The sequence below is a fragment of the Lolium perenne genome, chromosome 2, assembly GCF_019359855.2.
Source record: "Lolium perenne isolate Kyuss_39 chromosome 2, Kyuss_2.0, whole genome shotgun sequence".
Taxonomy (NCBI): domain Eukaryota; kingdom Viridiplantae; phylum Streptophyta; class Magnoliopsida; order Poales; family Poaceae; genus Lolium; species Lolium perenne.
Window position 1 is genome coordinate 129,777,207 of NC_067245.2, and position 18,358 is coordinate 129,795,564.

An 18,358-nucleotide genomic window follows, 5' to 3' on the forward strand; every position below is an offset into this window, starting at 1 on the left:
AGGTTTTACCTCTACCCTGTTATTTACAAACATCTAGGATCTACGGGTTTGGGTTGTTTTTTTCCATAAGTACTCCATACTTGGTTGCTTAACTTAGTGTTCCTAAAGTTACAGCAGTTGATCTGATTCTTGTTCCTTTCATTGCATCGAATTCTTTCCAAGGAATCTATTTCTCATGATCTTTGTCTTTCTCTTCAGGATGGCTGGTCATGGTCGTGGTCGTAACCGACGTGGACAAAACAATGCTGAACAGGAACTGCCGCCACCTCCCACAATGGCGCAAGTTCTTAACAACATTGAGACCAACCGCCTGAGGAATGAACAAATTCTGGAGCGTGTAGCTCAAAACACAGAACATCGTGCTGACAACTGTGTCACACTTGGGGACTTCATCCGTGCACTACCTCCTGTCTTCACCCACCCCAAGGAGCCTCCTAATGCTGATGATTGGCTTCGCACCATCGAGCGCAAGTTCAACGCTCTTCATGTTCCACGAGGTGAACGCGTGAACTTCGCCACCCACCAGTTAGAGGGTCCCGCTGGTTCTTGGTGGGAAGGTTTTCTGGCTCTTCAAGCGCCAGGACATGATGTTACCTGGGAGGAGTTCGCCACCGCTTTCCGTGCAGCCTATATTCCAAAGACTGTCATGGACATCAAAAGGAGGGAATTCATGGACTTCACTCAGGGGAAGCTGGATGTGGAGACATATGGACGTGAGTTCACTCAGCTGTCTTGCTATGCACACCGTGATGTGGTTGATGATGCTGATAAGCAAGATCTGTTCCACAAGGGACTTAACCCTAAGCTTCGCTATGAGATGTTGCCTTTCACCTTCCAGTCATTCCAAGACCTACATAAGCGTGCTCTTCTGATGTAGAACGGATGGAAGGATATGGAAAAGTCCAATAAGCGTGAAGAAGGTGATTCTCATGCGTCTTCCTCTAACAAGAAGAAGCACCGAGTCTGGATCCCTTACAGTGTTGTACCTCGTGCTCCCTATGCACCAAGGTCTTCTGGCAATAACTCTAAGCCACCATCTGGTGGTTCAAGCTATCGTCCTCCCATGGTACTGTGCCTAGTGGTGCCTGCTACTCTTGTGGTCAGCTTGGCCACTACTCAAAGGAGTGCCCCCCCAGAAGTCTGCTAGTCGTGGATATTCTCAGCCCAAGAAGGATGACAAATATCCCTCTAGTCGTGCTCATCTGAACCATGTCTTTGTTGATGAGACTGAAGAGGATCCAAGCTTCCTAATGGGTACGCTCTATATAAACTCAATCCTAGCTACAGTTCTATTTGATTCCGGAGCATCGCATACATTCATATTTCAAGAGTTTGCACAAAATCATGATATACCCTTTGAGACAATGCCCCCCCCCCCTCTAGAGATCACAACTCCTAGGTCTCGTTGGCAAACCATCTGGGTTACCCGTGAGGTTATAATCAGTATAGAGCATCTGTTGTTCCCCACCTCTCTCATTGCCCTCAAGTCAACTGACATTGATGTCATCTTGGGCATGGATTGGCTAGTAAAGCATAAGGCTGTCATTGATTGTTCAGCCAGATCTATTGTACTGACCGATCTTTCTGGTAAAAGCATTCTATACTGGGCTCCATCCACAATACCTCCGTTGGCAAGGTTTACCCTTGAAGCCGAGTTGTATGCCATTGAATCCCCACCTAAACCAGAGTATAAGGGCTAAGCCCAAGGGTGTGCCCGATCTTCACAGATTTGGGTGGATTTCGTGGGGGGAGGGGGAAGAACGCGAAGAACACGGAGGGGATTCGCGGGATACAAACTCACACACACACACAAATCGGGTTGTCCTCATTGGCCCGAACCACCAACTCGATAGAGGTTGCAGGAAAAGACCTTCCGGTAGAAGTCCCGCAAAGAGATCGACGAATCGAACCCGAGAGATCTAGAAGGGTGAAAAACCGGAAGGTTGATGGAAGTGCAAGCAAAAGATCAACAACCAGTAGAAGTCACCAAAAAGATCACAAGGATTCGGTAAGAAGATCGAGTGATACAAGATCTAGGATCTAGGGTTTCCCTTGAGGGGTAAGAGCAAAGCTCAAGTTCTTCTTGGTTCTAATTCTGACCCTAATTCGTGGCTGGCAAAAGCATATATATAGCCCAGATCCGTGGAGGGGTAACTTAGTCATTTGCGAAAAGTATACAGCCACATGCACTACTAGAAAAAAGGCATTCAGTGGCGCACCACATATAGCCATCAGTGGCGCACTAGTGGTGCGCCACTGTTATCACGCCACTGCTAACTCCTAGTAGTGGCGCACTAGTGGTGCGCCACTACTAGCCTTGATAACAGTGGCGCACTGCGTGGTGCGCCATTGACATGTCCAGAAGTGCGCCACTATTACTTCAAATTGGTGCGCCACTGTTGGTCAGCTGCAGTGCGCCACTACTGTCTAGACAAGGTGCGCCACCGCTAGATTTTGGGGTGCGCCACTGCTTCAGCGAGGTGCTGCGCCACTGCTGCGTGTGGGCGTGCGCCACTGCTGAAGTGCCTGGTGCGCCACTGCTAGAATTGTAGGGGATCACAGGGCAGTGCGCCACTGCTACTTAGTGGCAGTGCACCACTGATGGGCAACCAGTGCGCCACTGCTACAATTTCATTTTTTTTTGTATCCTGGCAGGTATTTATACAGGTTGTATATGGTACAATAGCACAATACAGGATATATAACACATATACACAACAGCACAGCTCATCCATACATAGTTCTTCACATTAGCCCGACATGATTCACAAGATTTCACATTAGAGAAGTTACGAGGTTACAATGCAAGTTACGGGGTTACAAAGTCGCAAATGATTACACAAGATCGATCATCTAAAGTACAATCACATAGAAGAGAGCTAGAGTCAGTACTAGCACCATCCCGATGATAGTGGTCTTCATCCAGTTCCTCCTCCGCTCCCTCCTCTCTCCTGCCAAATAGCGTGCGTATCTGCTACTTAGTGGCAGTGCACCACTGATGGGCAACCAGTGCGCCACTGCTACAATTTCATTTTTTTTTGTATCCTGGCAGGTATTTATACAGGTTGTATATGGTACAATAGCACAATACAGGATATATAACACATATACACAACAGCACAGCTCATCCATACATAGTTCTTCACATTAGCCCGACATGATTCACAAGATTTCACATTAGAGAAGTTACGAGGTTACAATGCAAGTTACGGGGTTACAAAGTCGCAAATGATTACACAAGATCGATCATCTAAAGTACAATCACATAGAAGAGAGCTAGAGTCAGTACTAGCACCATCCCGATGATAGTGGTCTTCATCCAGTTCCTCCTCCGCTCCCTCCTCTCTCCTGCCAAATAGCGTGCGTATCTATCTTCGGCCTCCGCTCTAGTGGTGTACCCTTTGTAGCTGTTACCGCTAAAACGGTGAACCTGTCTCCGACACTCCTCCCAGTCGTTGTAGACTCCGGGAACCTTGCCCTTGTACACGACATACCACGTCATATCTGCACATATATGAACAAGCCAAAGAAACATTAGTGCACGCTCATAGATGTTTGCAACGAATAAGAGCAAACTCAAAAACGATCCAAGTAGTATGAACTAAATGGAATGCCTCATACATTGTTGGTCGAAACAAATATGAACATCCCGGGATGGCGTCAGTGAGGCCAGGTAGGATGCACAAGAGATTGATATTTGTGCCATCACACCAGGCTCACTAGCGTCACCCCGGAGTGTAGAGTTGACCAAACATTCTAATCATCGGCATTTTGAGATACCAAAGCAAATGGAATGACAAGAGCCTCATACATTGTTGGTCCAAACAAATATTAACATTTAGGGAAGGCGTTAGTGAGACCAAGTAGGATGCACAAGAGATTGATACTTGTTTCATCGCACCAGGCTCACTAGCGCCTCCCCCAAGTGTAGTGACCACAAAATTTAATCATCGGCCAATGCAATTAAGAAGTGCAAAGTCAAATAAGAGACAAGTAGCTAGTATCAACTAAATGGAATGCCTCATACATTGTTGGTCCAAACAAATATGAACATCCCGGGATGGTGTCAGCGAGGCCAGGTAGGATGCACAAGAGATTGATATTTGTGTCATCGCACCAGGCTCGCTGGCGTCACCCCGGAGTGTACAGTTGACCAAACATTCTAATCATCGGCACTAAAATGGAAGAAAGGCCAATGCAATTAAGAAGTGCCAACTCAAATAAGAGACAAGTAGCTATTATGAACTAAATGGAATGCCTCATATTTTGTTGGTCGGAACAAATATTAACATTTAGAGAAGGGGTAAGCGAAACCAAGTAGGATGCACAAGAGATTGATATTTGTGTCATCGCACCAGGTTCACTGGCCCCTCCTCCAAGTGTATAGGTGACCAAACATTCTAATCATCGGCATTCTGAAAAACCAAAGCAAATGGAATGACGATGGCCTCATACATTGTTGGTCGAAACAAATATGAACATCCCGGGATGGCTTAAGTGAGGCCAGGTAGGATGCACAAGAGATTGATACTTGTGCCATCACACCAGGCTCACTTGCGTCACCCCGGGGTCCTCTGTTGACCGAACATTCTAATCATCAGCACTAAAATGGAAGAAAGGGCAATGCAATTAAGAAGTGCCAACTCAAATAAGAGACAAGTGGCTATTATGAACTAAATGGAATGCCTCATATTTTGTTGGTCGGAACAAATATGAACATTTAGAGAAGGCGTCAGTGAAACCAAGTAGGATGCACAAGAGATTGATATTTGTGTCATCGCACCAGGTTCACTGGCCCCTCCTCCAAGTGTATAGGTGACCAAACATTCTAATCATCGGCATTCTGGAAAACCAAAGCAAATGGAATGACGATGGCCTCATACATTGTTGGTTGAAACAAATATGAACATCCCGGGATGGCGTAAGTGAGGCCAGGTAGGATGCACAAGAGATTGATACTTGTGCCATCACACCAGGCTCACTTGCATCACCCCGGGGTGTACAGTTGACCGAACATTCTAATCATCGGCATTCTGAAAAACCAAAGCAAATGGAATGACGAGGGCCTCATACATTGTTGGTCAAAACAAATTTTAACATTCAGGGATGGAGTAAGCGAGGCCAGGTAGGATGCACAAGACATGGATATTTGTGCCATCACACCAAGCTCGCTTGCTCCACCCCCGAGTGTACAAGTGACCAACCATTCTAATCATCGGCATATGCAAACAAAATTAACGACCAAATCAAGTGCGGAAAACGACAGAGCCATATATATAAGTTCACAAACATAGCCGAACTAGTAATTAAACAGACATGCAAGCAAAGTGCTGGATAAAGTTTGTTACAACACAAGCTCGTCTTTAGTTCACAACTACATAACTAGGCTCGCACATCAAGACTCGGCTAAAGGGACTTAGGAGCGTGGATAAAACTGCCGCCTTTCTTCAAGCACATCCATGAGCGGTAGTCGTCACCCTGCATTTGGAGCATTGTGTCTATTTCACTGTTCGACGGCTGATAGCCGGCATAGAACTCCCCCGCGCTTCTAATGACATCTTGAAAGATGATTTCACAGAACTCTACTTGGACGCGAAAGAAGTCTTGCTTGATGCCGTCGTCAGGGACCCGCGACAATTTGTTGGCCCAGTCTCTGAGATGCTCAGGTAGCATAAGCTGCTGCTGGTCCCGTATGAACTTATCCATGTGATAGAGGGCGTAGTAGGCATCCTTGTTACTAGAAGGCGGCTTCTTGACGCAGGGAAACTTTGTTTGGTGCTTGAACACATGCTTCCCTTACCTAACATTTGGCCTCTGCATGTGGCCTTTCGCTTTGACGTAGCCATTGAGAGCATCATCAAGTACGGCCTTGACATTCGTGTAGTCCGTGGTTGACTCACCTCCGCATCGAGGTATGTGGCCACGGAATGTTTCGGGGTTATGGAGATGAGTGTGCAGGTTTTGTCTCTGCGTAGAACACATAATGTTTAAGAACATGACGATTGAAATCTAAAAAAATCACGAGTTAAGACCGGTACGGTGAGGGGTGACTTACTCGGGAAATACAGGCAGGAGGAGGTCACACTTCTTCTGGTTCGCTAGGAAGAAGTCTTTGAGGTATCCACTCGCGACTGCCCGGTCTCCGGCGGTGGCCAAGTGGACGGCACGCATGTAGAAGGGGTCGGCTATCGCGATGTCCGGGATGTTGTTTCTAATGATCCGCATCGCCTTGCTGAGCGAGTATAGGCGAATGAAGGTGTAGTGCAGCGGATAACTGTTCAGCATGGCGAAGATGTCATCATACCGCAGGAAGATCTTCTCCGCGTAGCCACTATCGACAAAGCCATGGCCCGAGGGCACCTTGGCAACATACACTGGGTATCCATGATCTTTCTCCCTGATACGCCGCTCCTCCATAAACTGAATACCGTCAACCAGAGATCGCATAGGACCGGGTGCAGCATTAGCATCCGCTCACCCGACACATGCACCCTCGACTCGATATTCTTGGGCACTGGTGGCCCGTCCTGAGCACGGATCGGTGCCGGCTGGCTGGCAGACTTGTCGTCCTTCTTCTTTCTTTTCCGTCCCTTCGGCTTCGTATTTATTGGGACGGCATTCTCCTCTTCGCAAGTCTTCTTCAGTGTGTTAGGACTGATAACACTTCTCACCTCGGCTATCGGCTGAGTCTCGGTGAAGTCGGCAGCTGGAGGCGTCTCCTGAGAACAGAATAGGCGCCGCTTGTTGCAATAGGTTTTCCCCTCGGCGGCAGCTTGAGAGGGTTGGATACTGAGATCGTAGTCCGCCCCAAAATCGAAGTGGCAATCCAGGTTGTCGAACGTACTGTCCTCGTCCGGACCATCATTCGGATCCTGTGCCATATGCATGTCCTCGTCGGCTGATGGCGACACCGTTGGGGTGGTCTTGCCATGGCTTGGCGCCGGCACGGCTTGGGGTGCTATCCGTGGGGTGGTGTCGCTCGCCCCCAAACGAATCTGGCTCTTTGGCCAAACCGTGGACCAATTGAAGCATTGGTGGAGGGTAAGGACCTCATCTGCGTCGGCGCCATGGGGTTGAAAGGGAGGTACCACGTTGTCATAGCCACTAAGCACCCGAACCAGTTGAATCCTATACACGTCGGGTGCCATGGGTACACCGTGTAACTGGCGGTTGCTCGGTTGAACGATTGTGGCCTTGGCAACATCGATCAACTCGCCGTTCACAAAATGCAGGAGAGTGCATGGGACGTCGGCGGCGGCACCCTGTGGAAAACATGTAGGGCGTTAGGGATGGCTAGCGTAGTCAAAGGCAAGGATATGGAAGTCATCGGAGACAAGGGTTGGTTACCGTGATGGCGTCCAGCTCGGCTAAGGTCGAGGCACCGCCGGCGGCGGGCGTGCCACTGATGGAGTGGCCGCTTGTTGGCGCGGTGCCGGGCGGCGTATTATCCACAGCGACGGGTGCATTGAGCTGAAGTAATGGCGCCGCGGGAGACACCAAGGTTGGCGCCGCCGGAGCCACCAAGGTTGGAGCCGCGGGAGCCACCAATGTTGGCGCCGCCGGAGACACCATTGTTGCCGCCTGCGGACTCACCGATGGCTCCACGTTGTGGGAGTTGCTGCCCGTGAAACTGGGAACTGGGGGAGGCCCCTTTTTTCCTCCCCTATACCACGCGTCCAGACCGGCAACCAAGGTAGGGATGATGGAGCTAAGCGTCGTGCCCACTTGGTCCTCCACTTGCTGTCGTTGCATCCTCTGTTGGGTCTCCACGATATGTTGCACTTGTTGCCGCACTTGCTCCTCGACCAATGTCGGGATCTAAGCAACTTGTGCCTTGAGATGTGCGACCTCCTTCTCATCGATGGTGGCCTTTTTCTCCTTTTTCCCCGACTTATAGTATTCTGACCTTTTCATAGAGCATCCTTCGCCGACCACACGACCAGCCGACGTCGGCTTACTCAATCGATCCCTCTTCTTGTGGGCATTCAACGCCCTATTTAAAGGGTTGTCCCAAGGGGCACACTGCGAGGAGCTCGTGGACCCCACGCTGCTACTAGCTTACTTTTCACTTTCCGCAGTGAGCTCCTTAGCCTACGGGAGGAACATGCATGAACCATTTAGAAATTTGGATTCATCAATAAGAATGCAACCATAAAGGAGCTAATTAAGCGGGTGCATTCCTTACCAGAAGAGCCTCAAACTCCTTCACATCCGGAGTGGTGGTGAGCTCCTTTGTTTTCGGGTCAATACGGTACCGGGCCAGGAGAAAGTTCTTAGTTTGCTTGTTTTTGTATTGCGGGAAGAGGGGCTCGAGGCCGTTCTTCACACGCTCCTCATCCGCGGCGTCCCATTTCGGTTGCGCCACCCTAAAACCGCCAGGACCAAGTTTGTGGGTGCCTAGAATCCGACGTTGACTCGCTCTTGCACTTGATCTTGAAATCAGCGTAGTCTTGCTCGGTGATCGAGGGATTTGACTCCTTGATCTTCTCGTAACTCTCACCACTATTGATCATTTTCTTCACTCGGTTCCTCCAACTAGCGAGGGCGGTGCTCATCTTCGTGAGGGCGGCATTGTGCACTTTGTTCCGCATGAGACGCTTTTCTGAGCAGTCCACCGGGAACTCGTATCGTTCGTGCAGCTTCTTGAAGAGGAGGGTGCGCAAATTCGCTCGGTCAGGATGCCTGAGGTTCTCGGTGTTGATCGAGACCGTGCTCCGGAGGATGCACCCGAGTTGGGCCGAGTACCCTTTGACTAACTCAGGGGGCGCCGTTGGTTGCCCACTGGCGTTCACTTCGGTGAATGCCTGCTTCACGGTGCTGAGCACATTTGGGCGACGCTCCCTCCGTAGCTTCTTCGGTTTGCCGGTGTCATCCTCGCCGGCACCATCCGTGGTGTGGTCATCCTCGCCGGCACCATCAGTGGTGTCATCGTCGGCGGCATCGTCCGCTCGGTACTCTGGATCGGTGCCATCATCCTCGCCGCACCATCAGTGGTGTCATCGTCGGCGGCATCGTCCGCTCGGTACTCTGGATCGGTGCCATCATCCTCGCCGTCGTCACGGCGAGGTTGTGACTCCATCACCTCCATTTCATCGGTTAGCATCCAAAATGGCTTGCTGCCACTGCCGCCGGCCTCATCGTTGTCGGCCATGTTCGAACTAAGTAGGAAAAAATGCATAAATTAGCGCAAGATTTCACGGAAAAATTGGGCATGACCTATGCTAATTTATGTACATATGAGTGCCCCATTTTCGTCGAAACGGAAATGAATGAACATTTCGGCGATAATGGGCAACTCTGTAAGCACATAGCAGCAGCAAGCAAGCAAGCTATAAGCTACTGCCACCTAAACCTAAATTTCCTAAACCTAGCAAGCACATAGCACAGTGGATGAACCTAAGCTACTGAGGAGCAACTAGGTAACAGCAGCAGTGGATGAACCTAAGCTAATTATTGCTTATTTGCATAATAGTCAGTAGCTTAAAATCACTAGATATCTACTACTGCTCCAATTTAAAATAATATAAGGTGTGTATTTAAATGATACACATATGCAGCAAGAACATCAAGCTTTCATCCAGTAAGCTGAAAACTAACATGGTAGCTAGGATTAATTTGAACAAAACCGTATGCACGATTTACTCTAGCAGCAAGCAAGCAAGCAAAGGGGAGCACCTAGCTAGCAGCAGCAGCAGCAGGGACATGGCAGCAGCAATAAACTGAGGAGGGGGAGGAGTTGGGCTACCTTGGAAGGATGCGCGGCGTCGGTCCTCTACAGCGGCGTCAGCTGTCGAGGGCGTGGCAGCGTGCTCCTCCTGCTCCGGCTCCGCGGCGTGGCGAGGGCGTGGCGTCGAGGGCGTCGCGGCGTGCTGCTCCGCGGCGTGGCGTCGAGGGCGAGTACTGCGGGGGCATGGCGGTGAGGGCTCGAGGCAGAGGATGGGGCACCAGTGGTGGGAGAGGTGGTCGCCGGCGGGGATTCGAGGGGGAAATCTCGATCTGGCCACAGTGGGGAATGGAGGGCGAGCAGGTGGCTTCGGAGATCCAGGAGAAGGTGGCCGACGGAGATCCAGGAATGGAGGGCGCAGTGGTGAATGGGCGCAGGGCATCGCCGGTGGAGAGGAAGAAGGGGAGGGGTGGCAGATCGAGGGACGGCGGCGTCGCTCAGGGGAAGAAGGCAGATCGAGGGACGGTGGCTCAGGTGGGATCTGGTCGGGCTGGGGGAAGAAAGGGGAAATTAAACAAAGTCCCCTGACACCTTAGCAATAGCGCACCTCTCGGGGTGCGCCACTATGAGGCTTAGCAATGGCGCACCTCTAGGGGTGCGCCACTGCCTCCTTATGTCTGGGTCAAAAGAATAACGCGGGGGGGATTGACATATCCCGCTTAGTACCGCACTGGCTCTGTCCCTGGGTGGTTTGTGCCAAACCCCTGCCGGCCAGGTTCGAACCCTGGCAGCCCCATTTTTTTCCTTTTCTTTTTAAATTGATTTAACACTATAATAAACATCCAAAATAGCATAATACACCAACATAAAAGGCATAAATAATTATAATTATGTAGAATATTTAAAATACTATAGAATCTAGAAAATATCCAAAAATATAAATTATATGTCTATTTTGATCGGTACAATGTGTAGATTAACAATATGACATCCATTATTCATACAAGAAAAAGATACATAATTATCTTTTCACAATCTTCTTGCCCTTCTTTCTCGCGGTTGAATAATTTAGCCCCGGAACTCCTAGACTTCTTCTCTTGAATGGACGACCTTTAGGTAGTGTGGTCCTGCGTCTTCTTGTTGTGTATGGTTCTTCATCATCGTCGTCGTCATCTTCCATCTTCGGATCGCCGTACTGGTCAAAGTCTAGCTCGTTGGCGGCTCCATCCATTCCGATGATGCTCCTTTTGCCTCTCCTCACGACAACACGACTGGGCTTTTGCGGGTCGGTAATGAAGAAGCATTGGTCCACTTGGGAAGCTAGTACCCATGGCTCATATTTCGCGGTGACCTTTGCGCCCGCTGTCTTGGATTTGGCTTCGGGTATAACCATGGTGGTGAAATGTCGGTCTTCTTTTACGACGTTCTTGGCCCACCTGACACGGAACATCGGCACATTCTCTCCGGCGTAGCTCAGCTCCCAGATCTCCTCGATCTTTCCGTAGTATCTCTGCTTGATGTCACCGGTGTAGGACTCGATCGTTACCCCGGAGTTCTGATAATCGATCTTCATGTCCTTTTCCTCGATGTAGAATGTGTAGCCGTTGATATCGTACGCCTGAAATATCATCAGGTTGTGTTCGGCGCCCTGTGACAAGGCGAAGATGAGTTTTTCTTCCGCAGAAGAATCCTCGTCTATAGGGTACGTCAGCATCTTGTCCTTGAACCACCGCGTGAAGGTTGAGTTGTGCTCTTTGATTATATCTCTGTCCGTCCTCTGTTGGCCCTGATCATTGTACGTCGTGGCGATGAAGGTTTACCACCCAAGGATTGACCACCTCTATGTGTTGTAGCGCGACTAGGTTTGCTCTTTCAAAGTCGGCGATTCGACCCTTGAAGTCGACATGCATTTCGCGGCTACCCTCGCGGTGACCCCATCCAGCGAGCTTCCCGAGGTACCTGTTTACGGGCAGACCGACGGGATTCTCGATTTCTAGATAACTCGTGCAGAAGGAGATGCACTCTTCGGTCAGAAAGCCCTTGGCTATGCTTCCGTCTGGACGTTCCCTGTTGCGAACGTACCCTTTGATGACACCATTCATCCTTTCGAACGGCATCATGCTGTGCCGGAACGTCGGCCCCAGTTGGATGATATCCTCCACGATATGTACCAGCAGATGCACCATAACTTCGAAGAATGCGGGCGGGAAGTACATCTCAAGCTCGCACAGTATCACCACGATCTCTTCTTGTAGCCTTCTAAGTTGCCTCACGCCAACAGACTTCCGAGAGATGACGTCAAAAAAGTTGCATAGGCCAAAAAGCGTTTCACGGACGTGCGCGTCCATGATCCCACAGATTGCAACCGGAAGTATCTGCGTCATCAGCACGTTACAGTCGTGAGACTTCATCCCACTGAACCTCTGCTTCGCTTTGTCTAGGTACCTACTTATCTTCCCCGCGTAACCGTAAGGAAGTTTTACTCCTAGGAGACAGTCGAAAAACTGCTCGATCTCCTTCTGACTTAGAGTGAAGCACGCGGGGGGGGGGCAGTAATATTCGATCTTTTTGGCCTTTTTGCCCTTGCGACAACTTTACGTGTCCTCTGCCTCATCATCGTCATCGTCATCATCATCATCATCATCATCATCATCATCATCATTAGGGCGTCCCGCGTGAAGCTCCTTCCTGATCCCAATTGATTGCAAGTCGTACCTTGCTTTCGGCCCATCTTTGGTCTTCTCTGGCGTGTTGATGAGGGTACCAAGCAGACTCTCGCACACGTTCTTCGTGATGTGCATGACATCAAGGCTGTGAGGCACACGGAGGATCTTCCAGTACGGCAAGTCCCAGAAAACAGACCTCGTCTTCCATACCTTAAGCAGCGGCTTCGGCGCCTTTCGCTTCTTTCCCGGTGGTGGGCACTCTTTCTAATTTTTCAATAGCTCATCTATTTGCTCGCCGCTTCTCGTACGTGGCCGTCTTCGTGGTTCGTCTTGACCATCGAACAGATCCTTGCGTTTCCTCCATGGGTCGTCCTCGCGAAGCCACCTTCAATGTCCCATGAACACCGTTTTCGAGGACCCAGGATCTCTATCTAGCTGGCGGTACGTTGTGTCGTCCATGCACCTGACGCATGCATTTAATCCGTGGACCACCTGCCCCGCGACATATCTGTAACCGAGAAAGTCGTGCACCGTCGTGAGCAATGCGGCTCTCATAGGGAAATATTCTTCCGCGGCGGCGTCCCACGTGTTGGCAGGCGCGTCCCATAGCGTGGCTAGCTCCTCTTTCAGAAGCCCCATATACAGATTGATGTCGTTCCCTGGTTGTTTCGGCCCTTCAATTAGCATACTCATTTGAATGTACTTCCTCTTCATGCACAACCAGGGGGGAGGTTGTACATCCACACAAACACGGGCCAGGTGCTATGCGTGCTGCTCTGGCTGCCAAACGGATTGACTCCATCGGTGCTCGCGCCCAGCCTTATGTTCCTAGGATCGTCCCCAAATTCTGGGTACTCGAGGTTCAACGCATTCCACTGGCTAGCATCCGAAGGGTGTCTCAACATCCTGTCCTTTTTCTTTTTCTTCGGATCATCTGCGTCATCTTCTCCCTTCCTCATCTCCACGTGCCAGCGCATTAGCTTTGCTTGCTTAGGATCCACGAAATACCGCTGCAGACGAGGAGTGATTGGAAAGTACCACACCACCTTCCGAGGAGCTTTCTTCCCCTTCTTGTACCGACTGACGCCGCACACCAGACATATGGTACACTCCGCGTGCTTGTTCCGATAAATGATGCAATCGTTCAAGCACACATGGTATTTCACATGCGGTAAATCCAGAGGACACACGATTTTCTTGGCCTCCTCGATACTAGTCGGACACGTGTTACCTTTGGGAAGACGTTCCTGCCAGAATGACATGTTGTCGTTGAAGGACGTGTCAGTCATTTTGTGCTTTACCTTCATCTCCAGAGCCATGAGCTTTACTTTCAGGCGGGTATCCTCCGGCCTGCATCCTTCATACAATGGAGTAACCGTGTCTACCTCCAGTTGATCCATCTTGGCTTTCTCTCGGGCGGCAGCTCTTGCGTTACTCGTCTGCTTGAGAAGCAGCTCTTGAAGATAAGGGTCCTGCACCCAGTCCATCGATGATGGTCCATCGTCTTCATCTTCATGATCGTCATGATGACCTCCATCTTGATCTTCCTCATCATCAGGTCCAGGATCTCCTACATTGTGATCATGATCATCTCCGGGATCTTCTACATCCTGATCATGTCCGAGATCTTCTACATCCTGATCACCTCCTTCCTTATTTGTTGTTGAAATCCCATGGACAAATTCATAATCATCTTCGTCGCCTTCCCACCGATAGCCATCCATGAAACCACGCATGAGAAGGTGGTCCCGCACCATATCGGCTTTAGGGTCCATAAGGCTCGTCAGCTTGCATCTTTGACACGGACATCTTATCTCCTTTTGGTTATTTCTAATCATCTCGGCTGTCGCGGCTTTCAAAAACCTAGCCACAACGCCTTCGCTCATCATGCGGACCATGGTCGCCTGCGGGTATAGAGAAAATGTATATCTTAGCATACCAAAAGAAAATTTTGGCATGACCTTCCCTAAAAATAGGACATATGTATATGCGTAGTATGCCCAACATTCGCCGAAACGGAAATGAATCAACGTTTCAGAAAAATATTGGCAACTCCATCGCATTTCAAATCCCTGCAAACAAAAACACATGCAACACATGTGTGGAGGCTTCGCATATACAACACATGTGGATCCGGAGGCTTCGCATACAACACACATGCACGTGACGCTTTTCGCGCATGCGCACAACACATGATCATCGAGCTTCGCACATAACATATGTGCACACACACGTGTACGTGACGTGTGTGCAAGACGATCATATCGGAACCGGTCACACACAAAGCATAAAACCAACAAAGTTACCGATACGGCGAGACCTAGAGTGTTGGATGAGGTAAAAAGTTGAGATTGAGTAGGGTATTGAGCTAAGAAAACTTCACCATTACTTACCTATGAAGAAAATTAAGTTTACCAACTTAATTTTGGTGAATGAAGAGGTGAAAATGAGGTGGGAAGGAGGGGCAACACGACCAGATCCAGATTTGGTGGGAGAGTGTTTGGGGAAAGTGGGTGGCACATGTGAGTGGAGGGGTTAAAAGCAGGAAATGGTCCCAGGTTAGTAGTGGCGCACCACCTAGCCGTGCGCCACTGCTAGGGTGACATAGCAATGGCGCACTGCTATGTGGTGCGCCACTGCTCACCTGGTACCTGCACCACGCGCCCCTGCCCAACTTAGCAGTGGCGCACCCTGTTGGTGGTGCGCCATAGCTAGTAGTGGCGCACCGCGGCAGTGCGCCATTGCTAAGGACCTCATCTCTAAAGGTGCCCTGGCCACCTCCTAGGAGTGGCGCACCACGATGTCATACGCCATAGGTAAGCGAAGTAGCAGTGGCGCACCACTCCGACGTGCGCCACTATTAGGTTGGGGTAGGAGCTGGCCTCCTGCCAGCATTTAGTAATGGTGCACCACAAACAAGGTGCGCCACTACTTTGTAACAGTGGCCCACCATTTTTTGGTGCGCCACTGCTAAGTAGTAGTGGCGCACGGCCATCATGGTGCGCCACTGATGTCAATCTTACGGCTAGGCCTTTTCCTAGTAGTGAGGATTCAAACGGACGACTCAGATGTCATTGACTTGGGGTGGCCGGCAGTGCCGGTGGTTCAGGGGCGGCAGTGACGGGGTGGCCGGCAGTGCCGGTGGTCCAGGGGCTGCAGTGCCGGGCTTCGGGGCGTCGAAGGCGTTAGGCCGGCAGTGCCGGGCTTCTGGGGCCGGCAGTGCTGGGGTGCGCTGGGCGGCAGTGCCGGCCTGGTGGTGGCGGCGGTGCCGGCCCTGGGCTGTCTTGTCCGTTGGCGGCGTTCCTTCTTCTTCTCCAGTTCCTTGGGGCGTTAGCAGCGTTCCTTCTTCTCCTTCAGTTCCTTGGTGAGCTTGGTACCTGATGACACATAGAGCACTTGCATGAGGTAGCATTCCATCCAATGAGGTGTTCAATGTATATGTTAAAAGGAGCGAATTCACCTCTTGGTGTATGGCTTTGGCCCGAGCTCGTGTCATTGGGCCACGTGGAGGGCTTGTCGGTCTTGAGGAGGAGGTGTCCAAAGGCCGCCCCATATCATCTCCCCCCCTCTTGCGAGAGAGTCGTCCTCGACTCTATGTTCTCCTCATCTACATGATAGGGTGAAAGATCCGACACATTGAATGTGTTGCTCACCAAGTACTTGGATGTTGGTATGTCGATGACGTAGGCGTTGTTGTTGATGCGCTTGAGGACCTTGAAGGGACCATCGCCTCGGGGCTTGAGTTTGGAGTTTCGTTCTTGAGGGAAGCGGTCTTTGCAAAGATGTATCCACACTAAGTCTTCTTCATTGAAGATCCTTGCCTTCTTCTTCAAGTTTAGTCTTGTGGCTTGACGAAGGACTTGTTGCTTGATTGTTGTCCTTGTATCTTCATGTAGCTTCTTCATCTATTGGGCTCGCTTGTCGATGTCCATGTTTACTTGCTCATGTAGCGGAAGAGGAAGGAGGTCGATTGCCGTAGGTGGTTCAAACCCATAGACGACCATGAAAGGACTTCTCATTGTTGTAGAATGCTTGGCGTGGTTGTAGGCGAACTCCGCATGTGGGATGCAATCTTCCCATGACTTCAAATTCTTCTTGACAAGGACTCGTAGTAGTGTGGGGAGGCTTTGGTTCACCACTTCGGTTTACCCATCAGTTTGTGGATGTGAGGATGATGAGAACAAAAGCTTGATGTTGAACTTGGCCATTAATGTCTTCCAAAGGTAGCTCATGAATTTGACATCGCGGTCGGAGACAATGCTTCGTGGTACACCATGGAGTCTCACAATTTCCCTAAAAAACAAGGAGGCAATATGTGAAGCATCATCCGTTCGGGAGCATGGTATGAAATGAGCCATTATTGAGAATCGATCAACCACTACAAAAATGGAATCATGACCATATTTGGTTCGAGGAAATCCTAGTACGAAATCCATGCTTATATTGGACCAAGGAGCATAAGGAATAGGCAACGGTGTATAAAGGCCATAGGGGTTGGAAGTGGACTTAGCTTGTAAGCATGTTGTACACCGTCGCGGTACATTCTTGGCCAATAGTAGTGAGTTGAAAGCATTGCATATGTCTTCTCTCGTCCAAAGTGTCCCATAAGACCACCACCATGCGATTCTTGTAAGAGTAAAAGGCGAAGCGACGACATGGGAATACAAAGTTTGTTGCCCTTGAACAAGAATCCTTGGTGCAAATAGAAATCATCGATGCCCTTATCACTAGAACACTTTGCAAAGATTGGGCCAAAGAATGTATCGGAGGCATATAGGTTTTTGATTTCATCAAGACCCAAAACATGGAAATCCAAGCGAGTGAGTAAAAGGGTGAGTTTGCAGGAAAGAGCATCCGCAACTACATTATCCTTGCCCTTCTTGTATTTGATGATATATGGAAAGGATTCAATGAACTCAACACATTTTGCATGTCTTTTGTTAAAATTGTGTTGACTTTTCAAATACTTCAAAGACTCATGGTCGGAGTGAATGACAAACTCTTTTGGCCAAAGGTAATGTTGCCAAACTTCAAGAACACGAACCAAAGCATAAAGTTCCTTGTCATATATAGGATAGTTGAGGCGTGCGCCGTCCAACTTCTCGCCATAGTATGCCACGGGTTTTCCATTTTGCATAAGGACACCACCAATTCCAAGTCCACTCGCATCACATTCAATCTCAAAAGTTTTAGCAAAATCGGGAAGAACGAGAAGTGGTGCCTCGGTGAGTTTCTTTTTCAATTCATCAAAAGCGTTTTGTTGTGCCTTGCCCCAAACAAACGGAACATTCTTTTTTGTAAGCTCATTTAAAGGGCAAGCAATGGTGCTAAAATCTTTCATAAAGCATCTATAGAAACCGGCAAGTCCATGAAAACTTTGAACTTGACCAACGTTTGTAGGAGTAGGCCAATTGTGGATAGCCTCAACCTTCGAAGAATCAACTTCAATTCCATTGGCAGAAACCACAAATCCAAGAAAAACCAACTTGCTTTGTGCAAAGGTGCACTTTGGAAGATTTGCAAATAGCTTTTCACGGCGCAAGATGCATTAGACTTCTCTCACATGTTGGACATGGTCCTCGAGATTTTTGCTATAAATGAGGATATCATCAAAGTAGACAACCACACTCTTGCCAATGAGAGGTCGCAAGATGTGATTCATTAGATGCATAAAAGTTGATGGAGCATTTGAAACACAAAATGGCATGACAAGTGCCATGCGGATTTGGTGGTAGCCACTATGCAAATCTATCTTAGAGAAGATCGTGGCACCACTCAATTCATCAAGCATGTCATCTAAACGCGGAATGGGATGGCGGTATCGAACGGTAATGACATTGATGGGCCGACAATCCATACACATTCTTTGCGACTCATCCGGTTTAGGAACGAGAATCACGGGAACCACACAAGGGCTTAAGCTTTCACGTACATACCCTTTTTCGAGGAGATTTTGAATTTGGCGTTAAATCTCCTTTGTGTCTTCGGGGTTGGTGCGGTAGGCGGCGCGGTTTGGTAGAGGGGCGCC

General features: G+C 49.5%; 1 protein-coding gene across 1 annotated transcript; it reads left to right on the forward strand.

The window, feature by feature from the left end:
• The first annotated feature begins 274 nt into the window (after window positions 1–274).
• Window positions 275–877, forward strand: LOC139835601 (uncharacterized). The gene has a single exon (XM_071825462.1). It carries the CDS (start codon window positions 275–277, stop codon window positions 875–877), a length of 603 nt encoding a protein of 200 aa, XP_071681563.1.
• The last annotated feature ends 17,481 nt before the right edge of the window (window positions 878–18,358 follow it).